Source organism: Colobus angolensis, unplaced genomic scaffold, assembly GCF_000951035.1.
Source record: "Colobus angolensis palliatus isolate OR3802 unplaced genomic scaffold, Cang.pa_1.0 Scaffold11, whole genome shotgun sequence".
In the NCBI taxonomy this organism is placed as follows: Eukaryota; Metazoa; Chordata; class Mammalia; order Primates; family Cercopithecidae; genus Colobus; species Colobus angolensis.
The window spans coordinates 12,469,995-12,495,503 of NW_012112030.1; the positions used below are offsets into that span (position 1 = coordinate 12,469,995).

At 35.0% G+C, this 25,509-nt stretch overlaps 1 protein-coding gene across 13 annotated transcripts in view; it reads right to left on the reverse strand.

Moving 5' to 3' along the window:
* Positions 1 to 1,229: 1,229 nt before the first annotated feature.
* The window catches only part of LMO3 (LIM domain only 3 (rhombotin-like 2)), a 63,989-nt gene continuing 39,709 nt past the window's right edge, over positions 1,230 to 25,509 (reverse strand). For 10 of the 13 annotated variants that reach the window (XM_011954642.1, XM_011954608.1, XM_011954637.1 and 7 more), the window contains 2 exons: positions 14,592 to 14,717; positions 1,235 to 4,173 (listed from right to left, as the gene is read on the reverse strand). In XM_011954642.1, coding sequence (XP_011810032.1) covers positions 4,068 to 4,173; positions 14,592 to 14,717 — 232 coding nt within the window. In that variant the 3' untranslated portion in view covers positions 1,235 to 4,067. Of the gene's footprint in view, positions 4,174 to 14,591; positions 14,718 to 25,509 lie in introns of all 13 variants that reach the window. The other 3 variants (XM_011954581.1, XM_011954599.1, XM_011954560.1) reach the window with 1 other exon arrangement.

Genomic DNA, 25,509 nt, shown 5'->3' on the forward strand with positions numbered 1-25,509 from the left:
TAAACCCTAGGCATTCTGAAATCTTCGTTTATGATACTAATCACACAATTACCTACAGGCATGTGTTAAATTTGACACCGGTTTCAGCCAAATAATGGACCAACTGCAAACAATGAATAAAGAGAGGCAGCTTCATTTATAACTGCTATTTCCACAGAGCTCTATTGTAATCATAGCAATCTGAGGGTGACTCATTAATTAATTGATGTTCTTTTTTATTATGTGCTATTGAGTTAATGAGTAATTTGTGTGAGATAATTCTCTGAACACATTGATTACCTGAGATATTTTCTGGGGCTTTCATATCAATGACATGCTGGATAGGTAGAAGATGCTATTCGCTTTTGTGTGCTCATTATAAGCAGGTTGAGATGAGCACAAACTAGTGCAAAGACATGTTAAAGTTATTCAATATAGGCCAACCCTAAGTCTGCCCAACGGGAGGCTGAATGCTCAAGGAGAGGCCTGTCACATAGTAGGTGCTCAATAATGTCAATTGAACTAATGACTATTAAATCTCTGCTTTCTATTACCTTAAATTACATTAAAACCACATCTTAAAAATATCTATAATAATGTTTTTAAGAAAAAGTAATGATCAAAAAGACTTTTGCTAAAATTGTATTTTGTGCTAATGGCCTATTACAATAAACATGCAGATTGTTTTTGCAGCTTACTGAAGTGAACACTAAACATGTTTGGCCTACATAATTTCTATGAAATTGTTTAAGTGACGATTCAGAGAGTGGTTTGCCTAAAGTGATAGTTAAAAGGAAAACACTTTTGTATGGCATGTTTTACTACAGATGTAATTTTCAGTGCCCTGTTTCAGTTAAGGTGCAACATCTCTTCTGCAAAAATGTAGAATTGAGTTTCCTGTTTTAATTCATTATACAGAATAGAAAATTTGAAATTTAATTTGACAATAGCAACAGAGTTGCTTTCAGAAAGATCACTTAAAATTCGTATAAATGCGCAAAATTACACCCAGCAATCGCTACCTTCATTTTTGAGAGTTTTATTTTCCCCATAAAAATAAACAGCAGGAAACGACCTAGCTCAGACATCCTAAACGTAACATTCAGAGAAACATTTGGGGTGCTTTGTCTATGTTTGTTATGACTTAGCTTTAGAAAGTAAACGTCCTCACACACCTTTTTTTCTTTTCATGGACTTAATATATGCTTTCTAGAGATCACCTTAAATTTTGCCAATTAAGTGCAATCAAATAGTATAACACCCCTTTCATTAAAAACATAAATCCAAATGTAAAAAGTGAATGAAAGAATCCAGCAGATATTTATTAAGCAAGATGAAAGTGAAATGACAAACACAGGTCAGCTTTAAACTCAGCACTCTGCTGGAGTGGAGGTGCACGGTCCTTCATCATAGGCAGCCTATGTGAGATGCATCTTCGGAAGGGAGCTTTCGCTGCTCAGAAATCAAAGCTCCATCGAAGGTGTCCTACTGGAAGCATCCGACAACAAGCTAAATGACGTTAGGGCTACACAACACAAAGGGGAAAGTTGACAACAATTCAGGGGCTTTGAGTAGTCAAGACAATTAGCTTAGTACTTCAGGTCAATAAATGCTACAATTTATGGGCAATTAGCTGTAAAACGGCCTCCAGCTGACACATTATTCCTGTCTTGTTTCACAATTTCATGGAGATTAAAGATAATCTAAACAGATTAAGGCCTTAATCTTTAATCCAGGTGAGTAATTTTGTTTGTAGTAAAAAGCATAAGAAATATTTCTCAGCATATTATGTGAAAGAAAAAGTGAAAACCTTGTTTGGTCTTCCAATGGCAAGGATAGTTGAACAGCTTCAAGAAGCTGAGAGAAGTTTGTTTCCAATTTACAAGTATTTTGACATATAGATAAACAAAAGCAAAACCAGCTAAACCTTAAAAGATCATCTGAATAAGATACTGACAATTATAATTTTACATCCACGTGAATTTCAAGCAATTGTTAATGGGGACCAGCAGGGCTGCATTAAGAAAATCACTTTTCACTTCTCTTTCCCCCACACATTTTTAATGTGTCTTGCTTTGTTTATTTTGGTTATGCAAGTCCTTTCTCCTCATGAAACAAGTGTAAGGCTCTAAGGCTAAAATAATAGTTATTTTTGTGGGCCCCAAGTAACTATTTTTGAATTTCTTTCTTTAGCATATCTCAAATCTGGGGAACATGGGACTTGAAGATTCCTAACCATGAAGCATTTGTAAAAATACATATTCACTTTTCACAGAACCATTTTCTTAAAAATAAGAGGCAATATCCAGATTCACATGCATGTTCATAATAAAGCTTTGTTTTAAAACAAATCCACACCAGCATTATTTTCAGCTTAATATTTTGGCCCCACCCCAAGAATCCAGGTATAACATTTAATTTTCATCTGTAATGCATATATTGTAAGGACAAAATATATATGCAAATAACACTGGAAAATATTGTTTCCTATACAAGTGATCAAGAAAAAACAAAGAAAAAGAAAGCCCATAGCACTAAGTTTGCTGTAGTGAAAATATGGTTAATAGTGCCGTGTAGAATTAGATTTGTTGAAAAGTAGTTCTATTACAAGGAGCAAAAGCAAAGAAGCAAGTTTGTGGGCAACCCAGAAGAGGGGATCATATTCTCATTTCCTTAATTGTCATTTAAATAATCATTCTCCATCATTTCTGTTTCTAGAGCTTTCTTCTTTGTATGCTATCATGTAAGGTAGTACTATTTCACCTTAAAAAATGGAAAGACAAATTTCAGCCTAACAGTGATGTATTCTGAGTTGGTGATTACTTAAAACAGTGAGAGAGTAAAACACATCAAACTTAATGCGTTTACTTTTTCAACATTAAAATAAATGTCAGGTAAATACAAAAAAATATATAATCACTAGCTCTCAGCTTTTTATCAATCCCTTTGTTTCTCTTCTTCTAGAAGATTCTATGAGCATTATGTTGCTCTGATCAAACGTAACCTCACTACTCAAATTATCATCACAGCTTCAATGTGCATTATAGTGATTTCAGTAGATTCACACTCAAATCTTTTCAGTGTCATACATTTATTAAGCCATAAAGTTATTAAACCCTCAGCTCTTGTGGAGAGATCTGGGCAGACTTTATACAACAAGTTTAATTTATCGCTTAAAGATTATCTCATAATTGTGGTAACAGATTTTTAAAGTAACCCTTTGGAAAAAATTTTACATGATACCCAAAGGCACTAGTTCACATAAGGGGTGTGGCTGAAAAAGCAAAACAAAGCCATTGTGTAGGTAAAGAGCACACCAAAAAAGGATATTAAAAGGAAACCTGTTAAGCTTTAAAGTTATTCTAAAAATGGCACTTTTCACGTTGGTATAAAATGAAAGTGCTTTAAGATGAAATTTTTATGTATGTTTTAAAGCTTATTTTTAACCCCCTGAAAATAGGGGGTTATAACAAGAACACTGATAGACTCTAACTTATAGCGGCAATACGTAGCTGATGTCACTAAAATGCTCTGCGTGTGTCTTTATTTTTTAGTATTTTTAATGTTGATAGACTTGCTTTATCTATCTGTGTATCATTAGTGAGATTTGCTTTTCAATTCTTTACTAGAAAGTTACAGCTCATTTAAAATAGCCGGTAAATACAGAAAGCATAAATATACAGTAAGTTTAAACACTGATTGTACTAAATGCAACAATACAAAGAAGCAAACGGAACACAAATGGTAACACAATAAAACTGTATTACATTTGTGCTTCAAATATTACAATACATTATATACAATAGTCCAAAATAAACATCTCATGCCAAGTGACACAAAAACGAATAGCAAGCAAAAAAATCCAGCAATATGTACATTACTTTTTTCTTTAATAATAAACATTCAACTCTGAACTGGGGCAATTTCACTACATACAGATGCAGTCCGCCTTTTATTCCATATAACCATCCTGCCTTCCTATATCTACGCTATTCAGTAGGTTCCTGTGTCGATTCTTATATACATGTGGAGCAAAAAAGATAAAAGAATGTAGTGCTTTGTATTCTTAATGGGGTGATGTTGATAGATCAGCGAACCTGGGGTGCATAACCTTCTTTCATTAAACCTTCCTCGTAGTCCGTCTGGCAAAGGATCATGTTATTCTTTAGGAAAAATTTGTCTCCAACACAAAATCTGAAAATATTTTAAACAATAAAATGTGGTTAAGACCATTTCATTTGGATCTATAAATGTGAAGATTTATTTTCCTACTAATAGTTTCGCATGGTAATTCTCTGAATCTGAAAAACTGGCTTAGACAGTTGTCTTCATGATCGGAATTAAACCGTTTACCATTTACTTCATTTAATGAAATGTTGCACACATTTGAAATCTTGCCTGTGCAGGCAAAAATTTTAAGGATATTGAGATATATACTTTGGGCACCAAAGATGACTTGCTTTTTTTTTTTTTTTTCCCACATTGGAAATAAAAAAAAATAAAAGGAACTGATCTGTATTTACACCCATTAAAATAAAAGAAAGACTGGTAATAATGTTTCACTGCAGTAATTATGGATGATTTCATCTCTGGCCATTAGGCACTTAATAAAAAAGGAAAAGGCATTAAAATGAATCAAACAATTAGAAAATAGCCCATTTTAAAGCTTCCCATTTAAAGCTTTCTTTTAAAATTTAAAATGTGATTAAATTTTAGTAATCTAGAAGTAATCATTCTGAAGTGAGAGTTGCTCTAGCATTAGACTCTGATGCTGAGCCATATATTCCTTTGTTTGTGGCAAGTTCACTAACATGAAATAGTAGATGTCATTTCTTAGAGCACTTCCAATTTAACCAAAGGGAGTCAACCTAAATGAACTACTTAATATTGATGTGATAAATTAAACGAGTTTCCAATAGCTAATTATGCATTTTATTTTATAAAGCATTGTTAATGTGCAAGCCTGTAATGTTTTTAATAAATGTTCTTTTTGTATGATTTCCCCATGGTGACACTTTGGACACAATTAAGGTCAGAAATAAATGCTTTTTCTGTTTCCGGTACATTTAACAATAAAGTAACTCTGGGGAGATCTGTATATATATTTAATTGTAACAATTTAACCTTCAAACAGTGGTGTCTGGTAGAGTTGACCCAGTAAAACTACTTGTAATTATACAAGTTGACCTCTCTGACCTTTGATAGTAGTCTCTCTTTATCAGATAGTCAATTTCAAATGATGTTCCAGCAGAAACCTTAGTGGATAGATTAAATTGTGTAGTGAAAACCACCCTTTAATGTTTTGTGAAGTTGAAGGTTTAAATGAGGAGCAGTTGGACTGATTTACATTTGCAAAGATTGGAATGCTAGACAAACAGTGAACCTATTTTTTTTCCCAACTGGGTAGCTTTGGAAATTTATCCTTATACTAGCTAAGTAGATAGAGGGGAAAATAGTGTAATAAAAAAAAAGCAGATTGAAAAGAATTAGCTTTCCTCTTAAAGGAAAATTGGTCTGTTTATTTGTGGAATTTACTTTTTTCCCCAGGATTACTGCCTGCTGATGGTGTTGATTGAAAGCACAGACTATGCACTGATCTTGAAATCCTAGGGTTGTTTGTGGTCAAAGCTACTGGATACAATAAATAATTCAAGTTTGGGGCTTTAAGTATATTTTCTTTGTATTAGTTGTAACCTGTATCCTTTAAATGTTGCCCTTCAATAATGATGTTTGTACAAACCAGTTTGACAATATCCTGATGACTAGGATATGTTGAATAAAAGGAAATATTTCTCTTGTTGAATAGACCTAAGTAGTCAAATTGACAGCTTATTTTTTATGTGAAATTATATAAAATAGCATGTAGAATATGTTTACTGTTCAAAGTCATAAATTTATATTACTGTTGAAATTAATTTTGACTAATATGCAAATAATAAAATGTCACCAAAAACAAGTAGATTCAATAAAACACTCTTGTGTTCCAGTTGATATTACTGAATCATTTTTTCTAAAAACCATTTAATCCGGTAATACTCTCTTTTAACTCCATATTGTTTAAAATTTTGCTTTACTTTTTTAGTAAGCCCTAAAATTCTACTGGCCATCAAATAAAAACGTTTTCTTTGTCATGTTACCACGTTATGTCGTGCCATTCGTGCCTTTAGAGGCCTTCATGTTTAGAAAATTTATATTTGTAGAATAATAAATTCAAGGTAATTATAGTGAGAAAACACAAAACCAAGAGCCTGGGGATCTGTCTTGAGTCCTGCCTCTCTCACCTACCCGTTGCAAGACCTGGGTACAGTTCAGACCATCCCTGTCTCAGTTCCCCATGTGTAAGACAAAAAGAGCCCTATAACTAGATTATAGAGAAGTTCAAATGAAAAGTGTCTGAAAGGCAGAGAGGTATACTGCAACCAGTAGGGTCCAAACTCTACCTTCCCACTTTTGATAATTGAAACTAAAACTTTGGTTTTTAATACCTGTGACATCAGTCGCCTTTGTAGGCTTGTGGCAAGGAGTAGAAATGAAATATCTAAAATCTTACCTCAATGTTTGGAATATAGGTAAAACAGCCACCTTTTCATACTTACCATGTGCTAAATGCTAATAAGCATATATGTTCATGATCACATTTATTCCCTACATCCAACCTAGAAAGCAAGCATTATCATGGCTTTTTACAGAAGAAAAACCTAAGATTCCATTCCAGAATTTAAAAACCCTGCCCAAGATTCTATAGTTAGAACATATGTAATAAGGGAAGGAAAATAACCCACGTCTTTTTGGATTCAAGACTCAAGCTTTTACCTGATGGCAGTAAAGCATGCAGGCTACAGGAATAATGTGAAGATTAAACGGTAATACAGGGTATAACTGGGTTTTTTGTAGGACTATTATTCTTTTTCATAACTTTTTTTGTTTGTTTGTTTTAGACGGAATCCTGCTCTGTCGCCCAGACTGGAGTGCAGTGGCGCAATCTCGGCTCACTGTAAGCTCCGCCTCCCGAGTTCACGCCATTCTCCTGCCTCAGCCTCTCTTTCGCGTAACTTTAAAAAAGTCTGCCTACTATTCAATTAGGTGGTATATATACAGCAACAGAGGGAGAGAGAGAGAGAGAGAGAGAGAGAAAGAGAAAGAGAAAGAGAGAGAAAGAGAGAGAGAACTTTTCTAAAATATTCCTACCTGACACATTTTATTACTAATATGTTATCAACTGGATAAAGTGCATTTTATATGCATTTCAATTTATACTTAAAGGTCAAGATGAAACAGAACATAGATGAGGGATGTCACACTTGCACATGTGACTCAAACAAAACAGCCTTGAAAGCTGTGGTTAAGAGCAGATTATGATTGGTATGCAATTAAGGTTGATATCCTCTTTAAAAAATGCTTCATATATACATATAAAGAAATTTGAGAGACAGCAATACAGAGAGTACGTATTTAACACATTAAGCTGTAACTGTGATTTTGTAAGAAATGCTCATTTCCAGTGTTATTTAACCAACTTCTTATGAGATTCAGCATTTGCAGGGAAAAAAAAAAAAAAAAGCATTACAAAAGGAGTGATATAGCCAGAGGATACCGCAAGTATATTAACAGGCTACAATTACTAAAAATAAACATAATCTTTCCTGTAATCTGACCCTAATTACTTGTAGTATGCTCAGTTCAATTAGTTTTACCCTCATTTAAAAAAAATTATGGTAAGGAATAAGAAGATGCCCCATTGGATTATTAAACCATCTGATTCTGATGTTTTGGAATTAATATTAGATTTAATTTCTAGATATTTTTGAGTGATTCTTCATATAGTCTTAGAGACTTGAGAAGTATATGAAACAAGCACAACTAGTAAATCATCCTTATAAAATATAGCGCTTAATTTTAAGCAGGTTATCAAAAGCCTATGCTAAGAAGCCTCCACTGGTAACATCCCTTTTAAGAAATAAAAATGTTAGCCTAGCCATCTTCTTTCCCTAAAGTTAGTGACTGACAATTATGATTAATTTCTATCTTACAACACTTAGATAACAAGGGAGATCCAATCCATATTTCTAGTGTCTATAATTTCCTATTCCACATCTTCAGTTAACTGTAAGTTAGAGATTTCTATACTATACTGTTTTCAGTCAGAGTTCTGGGTTGCGTACTCATTCCACCACTATACACCTGTGAACAAATTTACTGTCTTTCCCACTGACAATCTGGTTGTCATTCTACATCTCATCGCTAACAACCCTTACTGTATCAAATTACACTACCCACACCCCAAATCTTGCTATACATTATTCAAAGTTTACCTTACTTTAACTCCACTGTATCTATTCACATTTATATGCTCTTAGTCAGACAATAAAATACCTCTGTTGAAACGAACCTGACTCCAGAGAGGGAGACCAGATTCCTTGGGTTTAAATCTTGAGTCTACCATTTTCTTCTAACTGTAATCTTGGGCAAGTTACTTACATTTATTATACTTTACTTTCCTCATCTGCCAAATGAAGCTAATAACTATCTATTTATGGGATATTTTGAGTATTAAATGAGTGAGTACATGTAAAATACTCAGAACAGTGTTGGGTGTTTGGCTAATACTTTATCAGAATTCGCTATCATTACTATTTGATAATGATAATCTTTTCACCTTTACTTAAGGTGTTCCCTAGCAATAAATACTTCTCCCCTTTTTCTGTCTACTTAAATTCTAACAATCCTTGAGTTCCCATTCGCTCCATCAACATCCTCTGACCATGTATATTTGCTTATTCTGCTCTTTCCCAAAGCACTTATTTATTGGTGTACTGTTTATTTTGGTGTTTCAAAATTTCTCATGAAAGTGTAACTGGTTTCCCATTATAGTCAGCAGTTCTGTGGTAAACGACCACGAGTTATATTTCTTTTGAACCCTTTGCAGAACCGTCATAAACTGTACTACCACTTAAGGTGTGTGGTCAATAAAAATTGGTTAAGGTAGATTTATTCCAGAAACCAATAGCTTTAAATCACAAATGTATTTTAGATGAGTAGTTTAAATTTGTATTCATTTTGACTTTTATTTAATTGCTTTTCAAAGACTAAGTTTACAATTTCATTTCCTCTAGGTGCTTGCTCTCTTTCTACTCCTCCATATGCCTCCCAAACCGCTTCTCTAATCTCTGAACATACTGAGCTGCTTTTCATTTCCTAAACACGTCAAATGCTTTCACATCTGCATGCCTTTGCACGTTGCTCAATTTGCCCAAAAATTCCTTTCCTCACTGCTCCCTGGCTCCCTCATCTTTCCCAACCCCCAGCAAAAACACACTTCCTGTAAGTCAACCAGTTCTAGGGAGTTCTTTTTTAAAGACTCAGCACATCCGGCCTTTGATGCTTCCCTAACACTTCAAGAAGGATGGCTCTCTCTTCCCTCAGTATAGATCTATTTAGCATCGATTACACTCTTCTGTAAGTCTTTGATGTCCTGTGTCTCCCGTAGCTCTGGACACCTCTAAGAAATAAACTAGATTTTATCAACCTCAGCTTCCACAGAGCCTAGCACAGTGCTTTATTCTGAAAAAAAAGAAAATTAATTGTTACATAATTGTACTTATTTGGGAAAATTTCATCACAAGCTTTTTCTTTTTTCCTTTTCTTACAAAACTATCATTTAGTTTTACTGAGTTTTCTAAGAAGAAGGGACTGATTCACCTTTAAGAAATTAACCAGTTATATAGAATCTTCCAATTCTGAATGAGATTCAAGATACCATAAAACAAGCTTAAATAATCCTCCTGCGGTACCTTTTAAAATAGAGAAACTAGCAGAATTTTAATGCAGGATTCACATTTTAGCTATACTCCTCTAAAAGGGGCAGAGGAGATCTATATATAAGGAACAATCAATCCTGAAAGGTTATTATTACTGTTACTTTTTGAAATGCTTTGGATCTTAATGATACTTTGATTTAAAAGTTAAGATGAAATGACTGCTGAATACAATTCACAAACCTGTGTAATTCCACAACTTCAGAAGTCAATACAGTTTGCTTAAGCGAAAATGCCTATGAATTACCTATTTGCCTTGTGTTTCACTTGAAAAAGTGCAATATTGTGACAATGATTTGGCTACTGGAAGTGGGATATGGGTTTCCTAGAGGGGACTGAAGCAAACTTCAGAGTAAAAGGAGAATCTCCTGTATTAAAGCCTTCTGTATCCTGGGTAACAAAATTTGTCTGCTTTGCTTGACTGATGAAGATTAGCTGACTTCTTGCATTAAAGAAGTTTGTCTTGTAAGGGCTGAAGTGACACGACAATAACTAAGTGCTAATTGTGCATAACCAGCACTAAAGATATGCAGTCCCATTATGGCATGTAATAAATGAAGCGAACACAGAAATATATTAGGTACTTTAATAATGATACTAGAATAGTATTTTGCAGCAATAAGAATGTGAACAGTTTTAGAGTCAAAATTTAGGAGTGTTTGTCTTACTTGACTGAGTTCTCCTCAAGAGACAGACTTAATCGTGAATGCAACTTTTTATTTCAATGGTGAAATAAAATTGATATATGATTTGTAAATAGCATTAACAACCTACAATTACTTTGCATCATAATAGAATTTAGGCTGGGTTTAGCACTTGAATGATGTTTTTACTTTCTATGTAGAACATGGATAAAAAAGGTAAGCCTACTTAATAGAAAAAAATGGACAAAGGATATAAACTGCTTACTTCTCTAAAAGAAGGAATACCAAAGGGCCACCAGGAATCAAATAAATGCCAATTAGAAATTATAGTTAGAAATCATCCCTCAAGATGACAAGGATTTTTTTTAAAAAAAACATAATTCCTAGAGTGAATGTGAGGGAATATATAGTTTTATAGATTTCTGCTAGGAGGGTAATTGGTATAACTGTCCTGGAGATCATTTAGCAATGTATAGCATATGCCTTCAAACTGTTATACACCTTGTTTAATAAATCATGCTTCCACGAATTTAACCAGATAGAGATATCAGCATTTGTTTTTTATGCAATCTGAATATCTACATTTAGCAAGAAGCACTATTGTGATATAATGTCTTGTGGGAAAGTCAAGTTAGTGGAATATTATTTGGTAAATTACAAAAATAGCTAACTTTTGAGAAACTGTTGTGTTCCTGACATTTAAATTATTTCATTTAAGTTTCAAACTCTGCAAGAGAGGTATTAGTGTTTCTATTTTATGTGTGTAGGAATCAAATTCAGAGAGATTAAGTAACATACTCAAGATCACACAGTTAATACATCCGCTAATATATGGTGGTGCTGAAATTTGAATCCCGTTCTTACTATAAATGTCACATTCTTTCTACTATTCTACAGGGTCTCATAAGGTCCATTTTTATATTGATAATACTGATACTATTTACAGCATAAAACTTTTGAAGAAACAGCTTGTGTATCTGATGTTAGAAGACAGGTGAAGCTCTGTCCATTAAACTGAACTTCAGGAAAGCTTAAAATATCTTAATAATTTTTAATGGCACGTAAAAAGGCGCACAATATAAATTGAGTGAAAAAGTCCAAATATCAAACATTAGGATTCTTCCTTGTAACTTTTCTTTCATTTGCTTAAATGTGAGTATAATATTCATACAATGTCATTTGTCCTATATACATAGAAACATGTATAGCTGACTAGATATCAAAATATTAAAATGTTTTCTTTTAGAATAGTGAGACATGGGACAATGTTTTGTTTTTATCCTCTTCTATTTTCTAAATTTTCTACTATGAATATGTAATCATTTATAAGTAGAAAAGCAATCACTTTATGATTCCATAATGGGAATTGCATTTTTTTTTTTTTTTTTTGAGACGGAGTCTCGCTCTGTCGCCCAGGCTGGAGTGCAGTGGCCGGATCTCAGCTCACTGCAAGCTCCGCCTCCCGGGTTTAGCCATTCTCCTGCCTCAGCCTCCCCAGTAGCTGGGACTACAGGCACCCGCCACCTTGCCCGGCTAGTTTTTTGTATTTTTTAGTAGAGACGGGGTTTCACCATATTAGCCAGGGTGGTCTCGATCTCCTGACCTCGTGATCCGCCCGTCTCAGCCTCCCAAAGTGCTGGGATTACAGGCTTGAGCCACCGCGCCCGGCAGTGTTTTTTGTATTTCTTAGTAGGGACGAGGTTTCACCGTGTTAGCCAGGATGGTCTCGATCTCCTGACCTCGTGATCCGCCCGTCTCGGCCTCCCAAAGTGCTGGGATTACAGGCGTGAGCCACCGCGCTCAGCCGGGAACTGCATTGTTACTGGCTGCTATTAGTTTATCAGCATGACAAGTAAACAAAAGTATTCTAAATTTACTACTCATACACCTTTAAAATGTATAAAATACATATATACATGTATATAAATGTGTCAAATGTGTCAGTACGGATGTGGGAATGTTTGTGTTTGTGTATCCTTATCCCTACCAAAAACGTGTGCATTTGCCGATTTACTTTTGTCTAAATGTTACCCTAGACTGAGTGAACTTGCTTTGATTCTCAGTACTTGTTGGGAAGAGTCAAGACATTGTAAGATAACATCTTAAATGATTGTCTGGGTAACTCTTATATTATAAGGTATATTAGGCCACAATCTGAATATCTACATTTAGCAAGAAGCACTATTGTGATATAATGTCTTGTGGGAAAGTCAAGGTAGTGGAATATTACTTGGTAAATTACAAAAATAGCTAACTTCTGAGAGCCTGTTGTGTTCCTGACATTTAATATAAATTATTTCATTTAAGTTTCAAACTCTGCAAGAGAAGTATTAGTGTTTCTATTTTATGGGTGTGGGAATCACATTCAGAGAGATTAAGTAACATACTCAAGATCACACAGCTAATACATTCGCTAATATATGGCGGTGCTGAAATGTGAATCCCGTTCTCACTGTAAATGTCACATTCTTTCTACTCTTCTACAGGGTCTCATGAGAAGATTCTGCATCAAATAGTGCCTTTCAGAGTAAATTACAATAACTGAGAATTTGATGCAACTAATAGTTATTGATTCTATACTCCGTCCAGGTGTTCTCACAGAAACTCAGTGATTTCATTTTCATTAAAATCTATCAAGTGTTCTAATTTTTGAAATGTTGTATTTTTAACATGTACATTTTAATATTCTAAAATCCTCTCCATTTATCACATAAAATAGGTGCCAGTAGTATCTAGTTTTCACAGAAATAAAAAAAAAAAAACTTCAAAAAAAAAAAAATGGAATTAAGTGATAATACTTTCGAGCTGAAAGAATTCTCTGAGATGAACTAATTCAGTTTCATATGTTACAAATGAAAAACCTGAGGTCCAGAGACGGAAAGTTTTGGTTTAAGATCACACAGCTTATTAGTGGCAGAGCCCATATTAGAATTTAGGTCTCCAGATTCCCTGTTCAACACTTTTTCAAATGCTCCTCTCCAATGATGATAATTGTTTAATTATTAGCTATATCTGGCCTGATTCTCAAAGATAACTGAAATAACTGCAAAAGTACATATAGCACAGGGTTAAAATTTAAGGTAAACATCTACAGTGGGTGGGGGTGGAGGCTCATGCCTATAATTCCCACACTTTGGGAGGCTGAGGTGGGAGGACTGCTTGAGGCCAAGAGTTTGAGATCAGCCTGGGTAACATAGTGAGACTCCATCTCCATAAAAAATGAAAAAAAAAAAATTAGCCAGGCATGGTAGTGCACACCTGTACTCCCAGCTACTTGGGAGGCTGAAGCAGGAGGATGGCTTGAGCACAGAAATTGAGGCTGCATGAGCCATGTTAGTGCCACTGCACTCCAGGCTGGGTGACAGAACCAGACCTTGTGTTAAAAAAACAAAAACAAAAACACGAGAGATAAGGAAATTAAAATATAAAAAATAAGAAGAATACAAAATACCTGCAACAAATTCCTGTATATTTGCTTCACTGACAATTTATTTGCTCACATAAGTCGTACAAAAAAGGAGATATTTAAAAGTACTTTTTTTTTTTTTTTTTTTTTTTTTTTTGAGACGGAGTCTCGCCCTGTGGCCCAGGCTGGAGTGCAGTGGCCGGATCTCAGCTCACTGCAAGCTCCGCCTCCCGGGTTCACACCATTCTCCTGCCTCAACCTCCCGAGTAGCTGGGACTACAGGTGCCCGCCACCTCGCCCGGCTAGTTTTTTGTATTTTTTAGTAGAGACGGGGTTTCACCGTGTTAGCCAGGATGGTCTTGATCTCCTGACCTCGTGATCCGCCCGTCTCGGCCTCCCAAAGTGCTGGGATTACAGGCTTGAGCCACCGCGCTCGGCCAAAAGTACTTTTTTAAAAGACAGGAAAATAATAAAAGAAAGGAATGAGTAAAAGAAGTCAAAGTTTACAGAAGTGTTTCCATTTTCTGTTATGTCCTCTTATACGATGCTTTTCTTTCAGGTAGAAGTAAGTCTTAAAACCTTTCTTCTCCTTAGTGGTTTGTTTCTGGCATAGGATTAAAGTTTACAGAACAGAAAAATGCTGAAATTAATTGCTTTAAATGTACGAATATAATTTCCACCTATTAAATCAATGGTCAGCACAGAGAGGCTTACCATTTTTTAGAGACCAAAAAGAGATCTGCTTACCTCTGATTACAAAGCTGACATGCAAAGCAGTCCAGGTGGTAAACATTGTCCTTGGCACGCATCACCATCTCAAAGGCAGGGATGAGCTTACTACAGGCAGCACAGTTTCCCGTTACACCGAAGAGCCTAGAAGAAGAAACATTTTTTTTTTTTTTAGAAACTCTTAGAGAAATCTGCGATTGTGAAGAGAGATGATGCTAATATACCCTGTAAAGCTATCAATACACAATGCCTTATGATGTACACAAGTGGGTTTTATCCTAGGTGTATGCATAAATATTCTTCTGCAATATATTCTCCGTTGACCTTTCTTGATGAAAATCACACCTTGTTTGAGAAGAAAAGGAAAAGACAAATACATTAGGAAGCTTACATAACTACACATCAACAGAAGTCAATGGGGGTGAATTCATAGCAAAAATCTTCTCTGGGTTAGAGTATACAGAAAATATAAAAGCAATGTAACTTTGATCTTAATGTTAAATATTAAACATTTTAGTTGGGAAAGGAACCAACTAATGAATGACTCATTATTTTTTGACATTTAGTTACTAAAAGGTTTGTTGTTATTATTAAAAATAGTCAAAAAACATAGAGGCACATGCATGCACCTTACGGCTCTATACCATAGTTACAGCTACGATTATGTTATTCAAGTAGCACATTAAAGTAAATGAGGCTGTAAACTATATACAGCTAGACCAGAAATTGAAGCATAATATACTGTTAGAACCATTGGAATTGTCTAGGATTTAAAAAAATTCCTATTTGCTGCAGATTCCTGAGAATCGTTATTGTAATGACCTAAAAATAAGCACAAAATAAAATGTCTTTCATTTCATAATGTGAGGAAATATTTCATCCATTTGCACTGGCAATATTTAAACCAAGTTTCTTTAAAGTTGATAGTGGTGGGGAAGAATTATTATAAATAATATTCCATGCATAGTAGTTAACGCACTTTTTTACTAGGAAGCAAACTAGATGAAAAACACCACATCTGCCAGTTTTCTTTTTTCTCCAGCGTCAGGCTGACAGGAGGAAAATATAATGGCTCTCATGGGAAAGACCAAATTAAAAGCAGTTCTAAACTAATGAATTCAAAGGTGCTATACAGAAAACTCATTTTGGTTATAAAAATGTACTTTTAAAAAATGTAGCCTTTCATTTTATTGAATTTAAGGATTAGGCACAAATGTGCTGAAGTCTCTGTTATTACTTTCTATAGACTCCAAAGAGAAGTCTTTTCTTAAGGCTTGCATATTCATTTTCAAGTTTATAACTATTTCCTTTTACCAGCATAATGACAGTTGTTGGAAACAGTTGTGAGGACGGTTTCTAAGTGTCTGGCAAAATGTGCAATAAATGTTTATGCTCATATTTTTATTGGATGGTCTCTTGAAGAGCATAAGCGCCTTGAAGGGAGAAACAATAAATGCATTTTAAAGACTTTGTTAACATAGTCTGTGCACTTGATAAAAAGTAAGCGAAGTTTACATTCAAGAAGATCAAATTCATAATTGTTAAACACTTATTTTCCTTCATGAATTTAAAAATACTTTAGTATGCTTATTTTAAGGAATATAACACAAATAACCTTCATGTTCTCAGTTTGTAATCCGTATTTTGATAAATAATATTTCTTTAAAAAGAACTTCCTTGAAAATGTAATACCTTACGTCTCCTACTGGCATCATCAAAAAATAAAACCATCACAAACTAAAGCTTTCATCCTACTCATTTGTAAGAAGAATTTTTTAGTTCATTCTAACATTTCATATTTATTTTTCAGTGTACTTAACATGACCTACTTAGGAGGCACATCACTTACAAGTGCCGTTGTTTCTTCCGTTCTTTATTATTTTTGAGAAATAAGAAAAACTTAAAAGTTCTTTATTCAATGAATATAGATAGACTTGTGTATATAAAATCTGGTTAACATGCGATAAAGCCGTTTTTAAGAATTATTCAGTTTGCTCATATCTAATAAACATATACACACAATGCCATTTTGAAATTCTGGACATAGTTTCCCCCAATTTCAATTGCTCTCGCTAGCTGAGCATTTATCAGCTACCTGATTAGAATTTGTTTCCACACAAACCATTGATCATCAGCCTATTACTAGGCAAATGACAGTTAATTACCCACTACATTAACCACTGGGACCTGAGACCTGCTTCTGCTGCCATCAGTCAACATGATAAATGTGGCAAGTTCAGTAATGCATGGCCAGCCCTGAGCTGCCTGCTATACTGTGAACAACCCTCAATCTCACTTCCAGGCCCAGGAAAATCTATGGCAATCTGCATAATTACAAGCTCTGGGTTAATAACAGACAAATGATTTGTTGCATCTAAACAAAGTCCTTGGAATGGTCCGCGTCTCTGATGGCTGCCCGTACGGTGCACTGCCACGAGTGTACTTTCCACTACAATGTGCACAAAACAGTTCTCTGACGTTATAGCCTTCCAATTTCTTGCCCTCCAATTTATGGATTCTGCATATGTGATTTTTAATCATTAAAGGACTCTTGAAGCAATATTATCTTAATTATTCTCTGCTGTAACCAGGGAATTAGGCTTCAGATAAAATTTTCTTCTTCCACGCACTTTCCCTGCCTCGCTGGAGGCTCCATCAGTTTCCATCTACACCTGGACTCTGATATCCTAATGATGAATTATTGCCCCTTTTCCTAAGAGGGCGAACCTTACAAGGGAACATTTTACTGAACTGTCAGCTCACAGACTGAGCGCGGAGATGCGGAAATCTGATCTAATTTACTGCAAAGCGATGCATTTGTTAGACTTTTTCCTCAGTTTTGTCCAAGGATCAAGAGATCATTCTATAGCTACATTCGAGTTCTCTTTTTTCTCAGTGGGACAAACCCAAGATTCTCTGGGAAAAGAGACAAAGTATTCTTTTATGAAATGGGGTTTTCAAATGTATAATGTTATCCTTTGGTTTCCAAACATGACATTTGGGTTTCCAGGCAAAAGAATGTTCATATATGTCAATTAAGCATAAGACATGCATAGTTTTCATTTGTAAGATTTTTTTTTCAGACTGTGCCTAGGAAATATTTAAAAACAGTCTCTTAACTATCTAATTCATTTTGAGTACTCATAATCCTGAAAATTCTTGTAATCTCTTCCTCTGCACCCTTTACTCCCACACTCGTTTATAAAGGTATCATAGATCCACTTTTCCATTTAAGCTGGAGATCTCTGTAAATTCTTGTTTGTAGTGCTTACACAGTCTCATCCCCTACATAAGAGGGCCTAAGAGCTCTTAGTCACACAATGAGACAGACAAAGCATTATTTTAAAAAGGAGGTCATTGTGAAATTTTGATCTAAATTAATCACAGCATACCAGCTTATACATTTATGGTAAGAAAAAAATAAGTTCAATGATCCATTTTGCTCATTTTAAGATGTCTTATAGATTATTAAATCACGGTACATGGTAATTTGCCAATTTATGGGCTAGATTTTTTTCCCTATCATTTATGTTCATAGTAGGCCTTAAGCAATATGACCTTTATCTTCTTTCTGACACACTTCCAAAAGTAGGCTTATAATGTAAAAGATGACAAGTACCGGCTTTACAATATCAGTGCATATAACTATTAATATCTGTTGAAATCCCAAAGATGTTTCTGTCCCCTTTCCATTCCATTTTTTTTTTTTTGCTTTCACTACCTCGTTTTGTCTGTATAAAAACAGACATGAATATAAAAACCTAACAGACAACTTTCTAACTTTCTTATGGGTAAGAACTCAGCCTACCTGTATGCTGTATTACACCTGCCACGCTGTAGTGAGCATGCACAGAGAAATATTTAATAAGTTTTGTGTATGGGTGGCATTGCAAGAACTAAGACAAAGCAAGTTTAGATGTTTTTAAAGGCACCAGAACATTTTGCATTTTTACTAAATGTTCAGCAGCTTTGGCAACATTGCCATAAATCAAGCAAACTCTTTATGGTTTAGTGTATGTCCATTTCTAAAGTTCCTGCGGACTGGGGGTAGGGAAGAACTCAAGACATATAATCATTTAACATAACAATAATGAACATGGTTTACACAAGCTTCAGGGGACATGAGTGTTCATTATATTAGTGTCTTTTGTTTCACAGCACCAGATGTTTCTGTAGGCTTTTTTAACCAGGTCAGTGGCTCAAGTCACCAAATCAAATTCCTCCAAGCGATGGGAAGCATAGCATTTGACTCAAATTAATTTAATATTTGAGGAAAATGCACAAATATGTCACTGCAGTAAACCTTGATTCTGAATAAAGATCAGATCAGTAGTCAAGCAATCCTCATTTAATGAGATAAATATGCATACATTTGGAAGTTAGTTTATTTTATTTTAGATAGAGTCTCACTCTGTCACCTAGGCTGGAATGCAGTGGTGTGAACACCAGTCACTGCAGACTTGACCTAGCTTAAGTGATCTTCCTGCCTCAGCTTCCCAAGTAGCTGGGACCACAGGTGCACACCAACACACTTGGCTAATGTTTTTAAAAAACTTTGTAGAGATGGGGTCTATGTTGCCCAGGCTGAACTCACACTCTTAGGCTGAAGCAATCCTCCCAAAGTGCTCAAATTATAGGTGTGAGCCACTATGCCTGGTCTAATAGTTGTTAAAATACTAAAGATAAGACTAGTTTAGTTATAATCCTATCTAAAAAAAAAAAAAACTATAGAATAACTACAAATGAACAGAGAAAGGAAAGTTTGGCTTTCAAAGAATATGAAATTGGAAAGAATAATCAATTGGAAAGATTTTTGACTTTTGACTGTTGGATGGAAAAATTTTACTGAATGTGTTTTGCGGGAAGGAATGAACATTTTTACAGATTGAGAAGGACAATTGCTTTTTTGTCTATTACAAACATGCTTCTCATCTACTTTCCTCTTTTTCAACTAAGGAAGGTAGTGATAGAAAATGAAAACACTTCAGGCCGCGCATGGTGGCTCACGCCTGTAATCCCAGCACTTTGGGAGGCCTAGGCTGGCAGATCACGAGGTCAGGAGATTGAGACCATACTGGCCAACACGGTGAAACCCCGTCTCTACTAAAGCAAACAAACAAACAAACAAAAATTAGCCAGGCGTGGTGGCAGGCACCTGTAGTCCCAGCTACTCAGGAGGCTGAGGCAGAAGAATGGCGTGAACCCAGGAGGCAGAGGTTGCAGTGAGCCGAGATCGCGCCACTGCACTCCAGCCTGGGCGACAGAGCGAGACTCTGTCAAAAGAAAAAAAAAAAAAGAAAGAAAATGAAAACACTTTCAACATTCAATTCTTTTGTTTTGTTTTAAACTTAAAAAATTAACCCATTACAGGCTGTAGAGAGTTGAGTCTATTGTTCTTTCTCTTTTTGGGTTCTCAGCCTGTGCTCCACTGTCATAGAGATAAACGTATTATGACAGTTAAAGAAAAGTAAAAAAGAAAATACTGAACATTTTAGAATGTACAAATAAAAATATAAATGTTTAACATTATTTTGAACAATGTTTCTAATTGTTGCAGTTAGGTCTACCACATATTAAATATTTTCATTGATGATTTAGAATTTTCCTGAACTTAAGATTAAAAGGTTGAAAAAAGGAACACTGATACTGTTGGTGAGATTGCAAATGAGTGCAGCCATTATAGAAAACAGTATGGAGATTCCTCAAATAATTAAAAACAGAACTACCATATGATCCAGCAATCCCACTACTGGATTAAAATGAAATGAAATCAGTATGTTGAAGAGATATCTGCACCCTCGTGTTTATTATAGTACTGTTTACAGTAGTCAAGCTATGGAATCAACCTACCTGCCCATCAATGGATGAATGGATGAAGAAAATGTGGCACATATATATATATGTACATGTACATATATATATGCACCACATTATGTACATGTATACATATATATACACACAATGGCATATATATATATATAAATAAATATACACAATAGAGTACTATTCAGCCGTAAAAAAGAATGAAATCCTGTCATTTGTGACCACCTGGATGAACCTGGAGGGCAACATGTTAAATGAAATAAGCCAGGCATAGATGGAAAAATATCTCATGATCTCAGTCATGTGGAAGCTAAAATAAAAAGTCGACATCATAGAAGGAGAATGTAGTATAGTGGTTACCAGAGACTGGGAAAGGGAGCAGAGAGGGGAGGAGGAAGGGGAGAAATTGGTCAATGGGGACAAAATGACAGTTAGGAGAAATAAGTTATGGTGTTCTATTGCACAGTAGGGTGACTATGGTCAACAGTAAAGCACTGTATATTATAAAATAGATAGAAGAGAGGCTTTTGAATGTTTTCAACACACAAAAAATATAAATAATGTATGATGTGACGGGTATTTGAACTACCCTAATTAGATCATTACACAACATATATATGCATTGAAACATCAAACTGTACCCTATAAATACATACCATTATAATGTGCTAATTAAAAAAAGAAATTTTCAAAAAAGCTTAAAAGTTGACCATATTATTAAAGACATTTTCTATTTTAAAACTTTAGAGATTATTTCATAACTAATTCTATAATATTAATTCTAATTTAGCTTATTTAGTTCAGCCTTTTTAAATAATATTTTTTCTTTATTAACATATACAGATCATGCTAAAACAGAAACATAAAAGCCATTTGCTGAAAGTTTAACATATACATATATACATGTATAGTACATATATATATTCATTCTCTCTCCAAACATGCACATACACACATAATAGGTAGGTGTTACATTGAATGAAAAGGAAAGAGACGAAAAATTAAGTTAAACTTACTAATTAAAATTTCAGTAAAAAACAACCAAAAGCCCATGCTACATAATCATATATATGTTAAAAACTACAACTTGGCACTTGAGGTCAGGAGTTCGGGACCAGCCTGGCCAATATGGCAAAACCCCGTCTCTTACTAAAGATACGAAAAATTAGCTGGGCTTGGTGGAGGGCGCCTGTAATTCCAGCTACTCAGGAGGCTGAGCCAGGTGAATCACTTGAACCTGCGAGGTAGAGGTTGCAGTGAGCCAAGATTGTGCCATTGCACTCCAGCCTGGGCAATAAGAGCGAAACTCCGCCTCAAAACAAACAAACAAAAAACTGTAACTTGGTACCTGAAATCCCAGCAATAATTCATGGTACTGAGAGAAAGCTGAGGTTCAATGAACCTTTTTTAATGAAAGTAGATGCCTACTATGTGCTAGGTACTTGGTGGGAAATGTTTAGATGACTATGGGTGTGTGTTGCCAGGCAACCAGTGAGAAGCACAACCCAGGGATAGAATACAAGAAGTGCTCTGCAATAAAGGGGAGGATGGCACATCACTTGGTAGACTTGTGCTGGAGGACCAGGGAAGACAAATCAGTTGAAGCAGGACTTGAATGATAGATGGCATTTCACAAGTAGAGAACTGTGGGGAGCTGGAAGAAGGTCATTGTGGGATGATGTTAGAGGGTGAGCAGAAGCCTCTATATGGTCAAGTTCAGGGTTTATGTAAAGACTTTTTTAAAATGACCAAGATGGTAGTAGTCTGCTTGGCGGAGTTTAGGTGGAGTAGGTAGAGAAACCTACACAGCCTGGATGGGTGATGACAGCTTGGATGATAGAAGCTTCATGTTTGGTGAGTTGGTATTTTAAGAGAATCCTCAGAATATCATACCTCTCCTACACTCAGGCAAAACTCCACACTTCCTTCAATCAGGCAGAACACCACCAGGCAGCAGTGGGTGCTCAAGCCCACTCAGAGGGCTCACTCCTAAGATCTGGCAACCACTAGTTGGACTTACTGAGTAGCGATCATGATCCGACCCATTTAAACACATGGTGGGGGCAATAAAATTACAGGTAAAAATTATCCCTTAACAGGAGGGAGAAAGAATATTTAACTTTTTGATTTTTTGGAATTCTTGAGATCTGGACTTTGTACTACACTGACAACAATAGAAAATTAAAAAGGAATACTAAAGGTGAAGAAAGAGATCTTGGTGAAAGTTATTGTAATCTGTTTCTCTGGGTATTGTATGTTAATGGCACCTGATTTCCCATTAGAACTACATGAGACTTGTAAGAACCTAGCATTACAGAAGAATCAAGTCAAACGCTATGAATAATCTGTATAAAGTACCTGCCATAAACAATTACAGAATCCATTCCAATTTGAAGGTTCTGATTCAAAATAGATTGTTTTAGACTTGAGATACTCAGGGAACCATAGAAAACAGAACTGTGAAAACCTCCATACTCTGGATGTGGGCCTTTCAGTTTCAGCAAACAGCTGGTTTCTCCCCCACCTCCAATCCACTCATAATCCAAGCTAAGTACCCCTTCACTTACTGTCTATTGCTGTGCTGACCGGCATTTTAGCCACTAGCCACATGTGACTATCAACTACTTGACATGTAGTGAGTTTGAATTGAGATGCTCTAAGTGGGGCATATGTACCAGATTCCAAAGCTTAGCACAAAAAAGAAAAATATTCCATGAATAATTTCTGAAAATACTGATTACACATTGAGATGATAATCTTTGGATACAGTGTATTAAATATATTGTTTAAAAAACTAATTTCACCTTTAAAACACTTTCCTTGGTACTTTGGCTATAGAAATACTAAAATTAATATGTGGATCACATTCTATTACTATTGGACAGTGGTGGTCTATAGCTTCCGCTTTCTTTACATCCCTGGATATATGACAATTATAATTTTCAAACAAATGGAGATCCAAAATTTTCTAACTGAAATCCATCCTAGAAATCTCTCTTGTAATGTTCTGAGCTTAAAGATGAGAAAAAATACAGGCCAGAGACATTTTTTTTTTCCTAACTTAAAACTTAAAAATATGTATGCTAATAGTGTGAATCATTATAGCTCACTCATAATCTGAAATAGATGACAATGCCCCACCTATTGTTCCAGTTTCAGGCTTACTCAGTGTTAATTCCTTTCTAAACCTGCCATTTTCTGCTCCGTAAAGACAGCAACAGAACAATATGTAAAGAAAAATGGGTTGATGCTTGGGCTAATTGGCCCTGTCTTAGCTCTGCTATGGAGAGCAGAAAATATCCCATGTCTACACACAAAACCTTACACAATTATTTAGTGTCAGGGCTAGCATGAGAACCTACATCCCTTATCCAAATTTGTTTTTCCTTCTCACCATACTTCTTTGTTTTTCCCTGCAAAAATGGGGCAAGAAGGGGTTGCTCTGAATAAAAGTCTCTAGGTTTCTGGCCTGACAGAGGGTAATGGCTGATCTACACAGAATCATCATGTCTCTTTCTACACCTGACTCTTAAAAGTTGCAAGCGGTGTTTAAACATTATACTTTCACTTTCAACAAATAATTGTCAATTTCTTCTCATACCTATTTTCCAAAGCCTTACGAGCAGGTGTTACTGCTATTTATGATCAGCACAGCAGCCTACTGGGAGAAGCTATGCAGAGAAAAGTAAAAATAGAATGCTTTTCCCTTAACATTTGATGAGAATAATATTTCCAGGCAAATATGGCAGTTGTACCAACACTTCATAGAATCACAAAATCTTAGATCTGAAAAGAATCTTTTGTTGCTAGAACAAAAGAAATGTGTCAAGCTTGCTATTTATTGTTTTGATATTTAAAAGACAGGATTTTTCAAACTTTTAGACATAGTTATGGGAAGAACTAGAATATTAAAAGGGAGAAGGGAAAAAGAAACAGTAAAATAAAGGATAAAACATATGTACTAAAACAGAAATATTTTAACTAGATTTTTAAAGTAGTAGAAACATATTTTATCTAATCACTATCGCTTCTTGTTCTAATTTTAAGGTAAGTTTATAATGAAGGGAAGGCCAATCAGCCACAATTATATGAACATAAAAATCTACAACTATTTTAGATATCGTGGGCAAGTTAGGTACTACACATCTCTCCCTTGATATAGCTCAGGAAGCTGCTGGTTTCAGCCACAGTACAATTAATGCTAATTGGAATATGCTTTATACAATTTCATAATAAAAGCTTTTAAGAATTTTTTGTGATAGTCTGTTCTATAATGAGTTTCAGAAAGCTTTGTCTACTTAAAATTGAATAGGGTTTTCTAGGTGAAACTTTTTAAGTAAGTAATACTTTCCTAAAAATCAGCATTGAAGTCTTTTGATATCTTTACAGACTTCTTAGAGACTCATAATTACCTTCTTTTTTATCTTTCTTTTTCATCCTTTTCTTTCCATACACTATATATAAAAGTGAACAAGAAATTAAGTGGAGAGGTATCTGGTTAGAAAATATTTTTTTTTACTCATCTTATAATTAAGGCACTTCAAATACTGAAATTTTCAACAGAAAAGAAAAATAAAGAAAATGAAAAGAAGCATTACAGGAAAATGATCACAGTCATTTTGTGAACAGTTCAGAAATAATCCTGGGAAAGACCTTTTCTTAGATCTTTGTCAAATAAGTCATTTAATGTTTTCATGTGTCAATTTCACCATCTCTCCAAGAGTCACTTATTCACTCAGGCACTAACACAGGCTCAGCAAAGCTCCACTGGGAAACATGAACTAGTGATTGGTGTAATCTGGACTGCAATGCAAAACTCACCTGTTCTGATGTAAAGGATATCTTTTATATGCAGAGACTGTGATTTAGTGACAATAGTCACCTGATTATTCATAAAAACTTAACAACTCACTTACCTTGAATAGGTAAGGCATTATTTAATTCTTGCAGCTAGCCAGTAAAATTTCAGATGATCAAACATTTCTTCTAGGGTTAATTACTGTGACTTACTTCAAAGAAAAAGTGATATGTAGGAGAATAATGACAATCTATGTAAGAATCTATTATCTAGAGTTTAGTTTGAAATTTTATTTAATATTTTATCTTACCTCTT